Source organism: Schistocerca serialis, chromosome 1 (assembly GCF_023864345.2).
Source record: "Schistocerca serialis cubense isolate TAMUIC-IGC-003099 chromosome 1, iqSchSeri2.2, whole genome shotgun sequence".
NCBI classification, from domain to species: domain Eukaryota; kingdom Metazoa; phylum Arthropoda; class Insecta; order Orthoptera; family Acrididae; genus Schistocerca; species Schistocerca serialis.
In genome coordinates this window covers 328,517,094-328,527,825 of record NC_064638.1, presented here as the reverse complement: position 1 = coordinate 328,527,825, position 10,732 = coordinate 328,517,094, and the positions used below count along the sequence as shown (strand labels likewise).

General features: G+C 38.4%; 1 protein-coding gene across 1 annotated transcript in view; it reads right to left on the bottom strand.

Moving 5' to 3' along the window:
• Positions 1-714: 714 nt before the first annotated feature.
• The window catches only part of LOC126469891 (dolichyl-diphosphooligosaccharide--protein glycosyltransferase subunit STT3B), a 93,033-nt gene continuing 83,015 nt past the window's right edge, over positions 715-10,732 (bottom strand). Inside the window, exons 14-15 of the mRNA XM_050097233.1 lie at positions 1,893-1,980; positions 715-1,795 (exon numbers count right to left, since the gene is read on the bottom strand). Coding sequence (XP_049953190.1) covers positions 1,712-1,795; positions 1,893-1,980 — 172 coding nt within the window. The 3' untranslated portion in view covers positions 715-1,711. The remainder of the gene's footprint in view (positions 1,796-1,892; positions 1,981-10,732) is intronic.

Below are 10,732 nucleotides of genomic sequence, written 5' to 3'. Positions count from 1 at the left end.
TTCTACCAAATACCACATATACTAGTATGGGCAACCATCACAAAACAGTCACTCTAACATGTTTAGTTCAAATTGCCATGCAGATTTAGGTTTTCCATGACATCCCTAAACTTCCTATGATAATAGCTGGAATGGTTCCTTTCAAAAGGGGCATAGCCAGTTTCAAAACCCATCATTCACCAATCCAAGCTCCCTCTCTGATGGCGACCTATTTGCAAACATTAAAGTAATAGGGTTCAAGAAAACACACACACACACAGACACTGACACTGACACTGACACTGACACTGACTCTCTCTCTCTCTCTCTCTCTCTCTCTCTCTCCCTCTCTCTCCTGTAGTATGAATGAGTGTGTGGCATCAGAAAGGTGTCCAGATCTGTTTTCTAAAACCACCTGCTCAGAGAAACAAGGCTGAAAAACAAGCAGTCATCCCTAATTTTTATGTCGTCTACCATCCAGTACTTGATATTAAAGGCTAGTGATCTGCCACCCCAATCGGTGTTCAAATGAGAAGAAAAGAACACTATTACTAGCACACACATACATTTGTGAATTATATAAATTGTTTCTACAAACAACAATAGAAGTAGTTGACTTACAGTTAATTCACGTTTTGGGTAAAGTCACACGCTGGGACAGTGAAACAAATGCATGTATACTGTTGAGTGATTAAATAGTTGTCAAATATGGCATAGAAAATGACAACAGCTATGTAACCACAAAATAACAAAATTTTCTTTTATTCATTTAATGTGCTCACTATTTAACAAACAATACAAAAAACTCCTCTCGAGTAATAAATTCCGTGTTTCACCGAGATGTACAAAGTAGTTGCTATCCCAAGGAATAACCAAGAATCTATTTTATGACAGGCTCACAAAACAATGAAATTAGTTCATGCTGTTATGACAATATTACAAAAGTCATTAATGTCATAATAAAACCAGCTCCATTGCGATGCTAATACAGTTAATAAAAACTGCAGTCAGTTTTCGTGTTGTCAAAAGGAGTACACGATGTTTCAGCCAGTAAAATATATTTAAATAGGCAGTGCATTTCTGCTCCCTACAAACAACTGCATTAAAAAGTGTAAGCCATGCCACAGAACTGTTTCACTTTATGCACAAAAAAACAAAGGCAAATTAAATCATATTTTCTGTGCTTTCACATATGTAACTCTGGTTTTTTTAAAACCAATATGCTACTAACACAGGGTGAAATTTACAGGCCCTGAGAATTTAGATAGATTGTTGGTAATCCACAAATGATTTGTAATTATAAAATTACTTAAGTTTGTCCTAAGAATTATATGGGCCTTTTGATAATGATCAAGGATTCAAGACAATGAGATGTAATGCAATGAAACATAATGCCTGTACTGAAGTAAATAAACCCACTGTCAAAAGCAAAGACACAAAATAATAATTAAAAAATGACAAAACAAAATTTGAATCCTCAATATTTGAGGAAAATAACGAATCAGCTCTAATTTTAGAAACATGCATTTCTATTAAAATAAAAGGAAAAAAAGCTGTAATGATTTTATTGTTCATTCTTGAAAAGTCTGTGACTTAGAAATAGTCAATAAATACAATGAAAAATATTCAACAATTTTTATCAACAAAAATTTTCAGACTTTATAACAGTACTGTGGTATGTCTTGTTGGCTCAGGCACACTGTGAAGGCAGGCAAACGTTCATGTCTCCATACTAGGATGCTTGACGAGAAGCTGGCTTTTTGCCCTTTATAACAATAGGCTTATTTTTTATTGTACCTTTCTTACGTTTATTGGTCTGAAACATCACAGATGAAAATAAAAGTTTAATACTGAGAAAAAAAAAGAATCAGGTACTTGCCGCTGGAAACAAAAACCTATCATAAATATTATACCTTCTTTGAGATGAATGCTCTGCTTCGTTTAATCTTACGTTCTGATACAGGTATGCGAGGTCGATTGAACTCGTCAGGCTTTTTAACCCTGCAAATAAAAAGATACCCCAATTATAGCAATTATACTCTATTTACAGTACTCTATGAAGTGATGAGATTATTAAACATATTTATCACTGTCACTACTTCACACATGCCAAGGAAAAAAGTATATGATTCTTCACAAGTGAAGATCTTCTGTTTCATTATGTGTGTCCCATTGCATTAGTGAAAACAAGTAGAAAACAGGAATATTTAAAAAATGGTGAGTTTTGTCAGACATTGACTTACTGTACACTGAGTAAAAGTAAACATAATGGCTGCACTTACTGGAAGATGAAATATTCAAAACATGTGTATGTGAAGCTGGAGACAGAGAAAGATTGGAAATGTTAATTTATTGAGCTCCACTAACAGATGGGGATGGAAATGTGGACTAGCAGTGAGTATAATTTTAGTTACAAAGTTGCTACAAAAACAAAGTTGTTTCTACACAGATTTAAATTAAGCTAGTGTGTTGTCAACAAGCAAAGGCTAGGTAACCCAGGTTTATGCCTTGTTCCTCAAGTTCCAGAAGGTATTTGACACAGTTTTACACTGTTGTCTTGTGAACAAAATACAAACATACAGAATATCAAATCAGTTACATACAGAAAACATGTTATTCTTATCACAGAGAAAATGTCATATTTGAAAGTAGCTTCAGTTGTAATCCCAGGCGTCGTTTCAGTATCATCACTGCTCAGGTTATATACAACAATGGATGAGCTCTGAAGTATCTTGAGGTTGTTACGTTAGGTGCTCTGTAGATGGGAAAGTTGCAGCATCAGAAAATTGTAGTGGAATTCAGGAAGACCAGTGGAGGATGGATACTAGCAGTTGACCCTCAATTTAAAAACGTGTAACAGATTGCGGATATATAGATGGACAAAGGTGTTTTACTGTATGATAACACATTTGGTGTTCATTAATTGGGAACAGTCAATAATGTAAAATACCTAGGAGTACCAATCTACAGCAATGTAAACTGAAATAACCACGGAAAACTAACTGTAGGAAAAATAAATTATGGGTGGAGATTGGTGGCCTCTGCTTGTCAAGGAAATGCGAGATTACTTTTGCAGTAATGACTTGAAGTATACTTTTGAGTTATTACTTTTTGATTACTACTTGGACAGCATGGTTTTCTAATTTATTGCAAAACATGTACTTGATGTAAGGCTCATTAGCCTGAAGGGCCCAAACAGATTGGTGAGTAAGCAGACAGTGCAGCTTAGTGAGTGAAAGTATGAAATAATAGTATACTCAGTCTGACAGAGCTGTAATGTTAACATGGCTGGTAAATACTGAGCAATATGCATAATACAATGAAACATAAAACTTGTGGGGCCCAGAATAAAAGTCTACAGCTAGGTGTAGCAAATCTCAGACAGAACTACTAAATGAATCAACATCAATACTATACAATCACAAACCATGTAAGTTGAATATTCTATTGCTCCTCTGGACTTTTCGTAACTATTTTCACTCTGTAATGAGCTCAAAATTCCCCCTCATCTCAGCTTCACTTACAATGAGTGTCCCAAAACATCAAAGGATTTGTATTGTACACTAAAAATCAGTAGCTGTGGTAACTTTGATTCCCAGACACACCACTGTGTGTATGTTAACAGCATCTGTCTTAGTGCTTGTATTTCTTATGTTTTACAATTTTGACACATTTTCTGAAGGGATCTTGTTTAAGGTTCTACGACCAACAGCTGTTTTATTGGCAGTTTGAGGTTTTGCTAGCAGAATGGCTGGCATTCCCAACGAATTATCTTCCAGTGCTGATGGTGGGAAACAATTATCTGCAAATGTCAGCCACTTGTGCTGGCAATATGTTACATTATCAATCAAACAGCCTTTAGTCAAAGAACCCAAAAGGTATGCCTCCATAAAAGAAAGTGTCGCATGGTTTCATTTCATGAATTTGTTACACTGTATTTTACAATGTCTGCAAAATTCAAAATAATTGTCTTGAAGAATCTGAATTAAGTTTCTTTCTTCTTTAAAATTACTTTTAAATTGTAACACCACATGCTAAATGAATCTTCTGGTGAAAAAACTATATTAGAACATTTGATTCGTTTAAATATCTACAATTGCTGAGTGTCTGTGCACAATGCAAACTTTCAGAGTGGTGACCTCAATTCTGGAAATGATCATAAAAAGTTGTAAAACTATCCCTGTCAACAAGTAGTAGACAATCTGTCATTTGTAATATATTTGGTCTGTTGTATGAGATTTGCCAAAGCATTCCAGTGAGCAATCTGTACTTATAATGACTCATAGTACAATTCATTCCTCACATTTTGATTCGTCGTTAAGAAGACTATCAGGTCAAGACAATCGGTGAGTGATAGTAAGTTTAAAATGATACAGACTTCCTGTGCAGGGTCATAACTAGGTATCTGAAAAAATTCGCACATTTGCAATAAATGAAAATACTGGTGTGCATTCTGACTCAAAATGTAAAATTAACACAGTAAATGCTATTTCATATTGAACTGTACCCTGAATTACTGTATCAGAGATAATTTGAAATAGGTTTATTTTCTGCATACAAAAACTGAAAACATATCCAATTTTTGGTTACTGGTGTTGCACATCATCTAGCAAAACCTAATTTGGTAAGATAAGGACCTTAGGAATGCATTTCCAAACAATAAGTATTCAAACGGAATGATGTGTCAATGCACTAGATGCCCAGGTGCCATTTCAATTGTGGGCAGCTGAATGACCTATATAAGAGACACACCATGTAACACAACTTCAGACTGGCATTTCAAAAGTTGGTATAATGTGGATACTTTAACAAGGCAGTTTTCATGATGAATGTTTTGAACTGTTGTTGCTCAAATACTGGTAGATGACACTGCCAAACTCAGCAAGCATTTGTCTGGTAGCTGTTACCAAATGCTTTGTGTTGCACACTGCTTGTTTTTTCTTTTATAATTTTGAAAAGGGTGAACAAGCTAATCCTGGTCCATCACAGAGTGCGGTTATGATACTCACCACACCAAAAAGGATTGGTGATCCTCCTTGGTTGTGTGTCAGTTCTGCCTTTGTAGAGATGCAGAACACAGGTGTGGCCTGGCTGCCCTGCAAGAGGGAGGTGGGGCTTTTTTTTCACACTGCTCCTGTTCCCTCTGGTAATCATAATTCTAGCAGCATGCTTTTGCTCACAGCCAACTGCTAGTGTATTGTGTATTATGTATAGCAACCAAAAAACGAAACTTGTCAATATATTTTAATGATGCTGAAAGTCTTCCCCTAACAGGCAAATAGTTATTTTGGCTTCTATGTTTGTGCTACAAGCCTTGTTCAGTTCTATCTATAGCACTGTCAGGTAGTGGACTGTATGGTTATGAAAGCCTACAAAATGTCAAAACTCTATTTTCTGCAGATTTCAATTACAAAATTAGGTGGGAAAAGCAAAATAATGTCAAGAAACATCTTAAATCAGGGAAGCGCTCCATTCACGGATGGGAGAATGCTGTTTCTTCTCAACAGAAACATTCATTTACTGAGATCTTAAATAGAGCAAAAAACAAGCAAGAGGGGAAAAAATAAATTAAATTGTTGAAGTTTTTGCAAAGGCAAACATTCCAGTGGAAAAGCTTCCCAAAAACAATTTTGTCTTTAACAGCCAAATGCAGAGCATGGATGTTTTGTCTCCTGGCATGAAGTGTGGTGTGACAACATTTCAAATTTTCATGTCTAATCATTTACAAATAAGAAAATTTAAATGTAAATTTTGCCAAAAATAGATTATACATTTTCAAGACCCTAAGTGTAACTAATCTCCACAGTGGAAAATTCTGTTCTCTCCATGCCCTGAACAAAAGACCCAATTGAAGCAACTTTGGGTGTTTTCTGCAAAGGATATAGTACCTGTTAGGAATTAATGTAAAGAGGATTCAGTCAAATGACAACTACATGGACCCTCTTGAATGCACAAGAGCACATCTGTGGAATAAATCCCATACTGCACAGCACTGGCATGCCAAGCTAAGATAGCCTTGCTGGCAAAGCAAAACTAGTAATGAAAAGGCAAATAATATGTGACGTCACAAATTGTCTTTACAGTAACACAGACAAAATTCACAGCAACAAGCCAATAAGAAACTGGATTATATTCACAGAATTATCAATACAGAATTAATTTCGCCTGCTCAGACTGTTACAGAGAAGTCGCCCTGCAATATTTGTCACAAATAGCCTGGAAGGTGTAAGAACAAATAGTGGTTGCCTCATCGCGACATTGCATCTGCACTCACCTTCCTCCTTGTACAGGATTCATTATCACTAACCCCTACCTACATTACTTACCAGATCCATCTTATTGCAAATTCATTCTTTCCTAAACTTAAATTACAAGTCAATGAAGGGTATTTTAGTGGCACTCATGTTACCTCAATGGCACCGAAGGTGGAGAAGATGGACTTCGGTACGGCAGAGCTGGCGGAAGAGGCACCTTTTCTCTTTGGGTACAAAAAGAGTACAAGTAGCAACTAAACCCCAGAGGGGGGGCTATTTGGCGCTTATTTAGTAAGGGTGATAGCATTATGGAGATGTTTAACAAACTCAAGTGGCAGACTCTGCAAGAGAGGCGCTCTGCATTGCGGTGTAGCTTGCTGTCCAGGTTTTGAGAGGGTGCGTTTCTGGACGAGGTATCGAACATATTGCTTCCCCCTACTTATACCTCCCGAGGAGATCACAAATATAAAATTAGAGAGATTTGAGTGCGCATGGAGGCTTTCTTCCTGCGAACCATACGCGAGTGGAACAGGAAAGAGAGGTAATGACAGTGGCACGTAAAGTGCCCTCTGCCACACACTATTGGGTGGCTTGCGGAGTATAAATGTGAGTGACTCAGGTGAGTGGCTTACTTTTGGCTGGGCATCCTACTGCCTATGTGGAAAGTAGCGGGAAAATATCACATCACATTCCCAAGCAGTACATGGTATGTCTCTCCATGTGAAAGATTCCAGAGTTAAAACTTCCTCTCATTCGGATCTCCGGGATGAGAACACATTGAGAGAAGACGTATTCGAAAGGAAGAAAGGGACAGTGAATGGAGGAAAGATAAGAATTGGAACAGGGAATGTGAGCACACTACTACAAGCAGGAAAGTCAGAGAATGCAAAACAGGAGATGAAAAGGAAGAGATTAGATACCCTCAGTTTGTGTGAAATGAGATGGGGAGAGAATGGGGAGATAGAAAGTGGAGAGAGAATGGGGAGATAGAAAGTGGAGATTATACCGCTCTTTTAGCCGGGAAATCAAGAGTGGTGAAAACAACGGAGTAGAAATATCGATAGGGCAAAAGTTGAAAAATAAGATAATGAAGGTACAATATATTGATGGAAGACTGATGAAGATACAACTGAAGGGTAGTTCAAAAGCTTTGGTGTTAATACAGGTATATATGTCAACCAGCCAGCATAGAGATGAGGAAGTGGAAGAATATTAAGAGAAAATACAGTAACTCATCGAGAAAGAAAATAGAAATGCCTGCGTTATCATCATGGGGGACTGGAATTCAGTGGTGGGTGAAGGAAGAGATGAAGATGGAGTAGGACAATTTGGATTAGGAATAAGAAATGAGAGAGGTGAATGACTAATTAGTTTCTGTAAAGAAAATTCATTAGCAATTGGTAACACATTATTTGACCACCGCAAAAGGAGATGTTACACATTGATGTCAAGTTTGAATAGGGAAAGATATCAGTTGGACTAGATCCTGATACAAAAAAGGTTAAGGAACTGTTTGAAGAAAGCTAAAGCTTATCCAGGAGCAGATATAAATTCAGATCACAACCTAGCAATGGGAGAAATACAAGTGAAGTAGAAAAAAGTCTGGAGAGGTAAAGCAAAGGCAAGACTAAACATAGAAAGCCTCAAAGAGGTAGGAAAGGCATCAGATTTTGGAGAACAAAAAATGGCAAAGATGAAAGTGTTAATGACAAATGGATAAAAATGAGGGAAGGACTCATGGACTCCGCCAAAGAAGTACTAGGAATTAGAGTATCCCAAAGCACCAGGGAAGAATGGATAACAGAAGACATATTGAAAAAGATGGAAGAGCAGAGAAAGTGGAAAAGTGTAAGTGAAACTTAAGAAGGCAAAAAGAGGTACAGGAAACTGAATAATGAATTAAGAAGAGAAACTGAAGAAGCAATGGAAAAATGGATGAACAGAAATATGACGAAATAGAGAAAATGGAGAAAGAGGGAAAGTATGAAATGATGTATAGACTGGCCAGTGAGATACTTTTTGAACGTAAAAGAAAGAGGAATAACATGGAAATAGAAAGAGCAGATGTACTCTAGCAGAAGAACCACAGGAGGTTTTGAACAGATGGTAAGAATATATTGAATGTCTGTATAAGGGGAACGAAATGCAAAGCGAAATTAAGGTTGAAGAGGAGCAATATGTGCCAGAAGAGGGACAGGGATTCACCATCTTGGAAGCAGAAGTAAAAAAGGTGCTGAAGGAGATGAAGAATTGGAAGGCATGTGGAATTGATGATTTGCCAGCAGAAAGGTTGAAGAGTCTGGGAAACAAGGCAAGAAAAGAAATAGTCTACTTCTGTAATGAGATATATGACAAAGGGCAATGGCCTGAGGACTTCCTTGCAACAGTTATGATACTAATAGAGAAAAAGAGAAACACTAAAAAATGTTAAGAGCACCAGACCATCAGTCTAATTTCTAATGCAGCTAAAGTCTTGCTGAGAGTGTTGAATAGAAGGCAGTTATGTGATCTACAAGCTATGGTGCAACCACTGTGCTGCCTTCTACATCAGCATGAGAATCAACAAGCTGTCTGTCCACATGAATGGCTACCAAAAAATTATGGCCAAGAAACATCTGGACCATCCAGTTGTTGGGCATGCAGCCCAACACAGCGTTCTTCATTTCAATGATGGCTTCACAGCCTGTCATCTGGATCCTCCTTATCCACACCAGATTTTCCGAATTGCGCAGGAGGGAGCTTTACCTGCAATATACTTTTCCATAAACCTGGTGGCCTCAACCTTTTTTATTCACTGCCCTTCACCCATCTACCCCCTTCAATGTTCCCACTTCAGTATTACACAGCCTAATATTCCACTACTCACCCACAGTCTTTTTACTTCTCTCCTCTATCATCCCCCTCTTCCTGCCCTCCATCTAACTCCCAACTGCACTTAGCTGCCCTACCCTCTCCCCACCTTGTCACTGTATGCACCCACGAGCAGCACTTTACCACCTGTTATCCCTCCCCCTCACTGCCTCTCCCTCCTCCTAAGACCCACCATCCAGACTGCTTCTCCCAACATGCCCTGTTTCTTGCAGTCTGGCCTGGGCAGCCAGAGATGGTGGTGTTGTGCGAGTGGTGTTTTCAAGAATGTGTGTGTGTGTGTGTGTGTCTAATTCAGAAGAAGACTTTTTGGGCAAAAGCTTAGTTGTTCAGCAGTCTTTTCGTTGTGCCTTCCTGCAACTCAACATCTCCCCTAAACAGTGTGTATCAAACTATCCTTTTCATAATACTGTCAATATATATACAGACTAAGAAATTCCAAAACAGGAGACTATTGCATGCAAATAATCTGCACCAATATAAGAAATATTGTGTTTTATTTACAAAAAAATATTCTAACACAATGATTCTATTCATTATCACTTTCATAGTCATCACTACCAGAAGAACCACTGTTGCCATTGCTATCTTCTCACCGAGTGTCATCCTCAGTTCTGCCACTGAATGTGTGATACATTTTTTGAAGGACTTTTCTACCAGTGGTAGTGGAATGGAGTTCCATACCCATTGTACCCACTCACAAATCTGGCACTAAACCAGCCACTTGTTTTTTTTTCTTCCCCCCCCCCCCCCCTCCATTTGGCGTGAACTTGTAGTTTTCATTGTCCATTCATTGCTTGTATCACTGTTAACGAGCAACTTTGAATGGCCGACTTATATACACATCTTATGGTTGCAGGATGAATATTAGGTCTACAGGAATAATGATCAAGACAGTTTTCCCTGTGTCTCACACTTCCTCAGTTGTAGAGCACAGAAACTGTCCACAGCCAAAAGTTATGTAAATTAAGTAATGCACCAGGGCTACACTGCAAAACGTCCGTCACCCAGCCACCCACAAGTCATTGTCCATCCACCCTTTTGGATACACTCTCACCAATATGCCATTCGCTGATATTTTCAGAATAATTTTCCTTTTAAATAAGGTGGTAGCTTTTGCCCATTGCCAGTTACACACAACATCACTAACCACTTTTCTTCTCATTGTGGCTACTTCGTAGACTGGTGATGGATAACGCTTTAATGTTCACAGTGCTGTTGAGTGGAATCTCAAAATAGACTAGTGTTTGATTTGCGTTACCAATTTGTGATAACATATGGGAATGTTTGTGGTGCATATTTATCACGCAGCAATGAAAAGTCACTACTTTTTCCTCATAATCACCTGTCAGTTCATTAAAATCTTATTTAAGCAATAGGTTACGGCTTGCGCATGCAAATAAGCAGAGATCAGCAATACTCCCAATAAAAAGAAAATACTCCAAGGCTCTGTTTGTAGCCCTTTCCCATTTATTGTCTGCAGTAGCTACCCCCCCCCCCCCCCCCCCTCTCTCTCTCTCTCTCTCTCTCTCTCTCTCTCTCTCTCTGTGTGTGTGTGTGTGTGTGTGTGTGTGTGTGTGTGTGTGTGTGTGTGTGCGCGCGCGCGCATGCACGCGAACACCCCGGCCCCC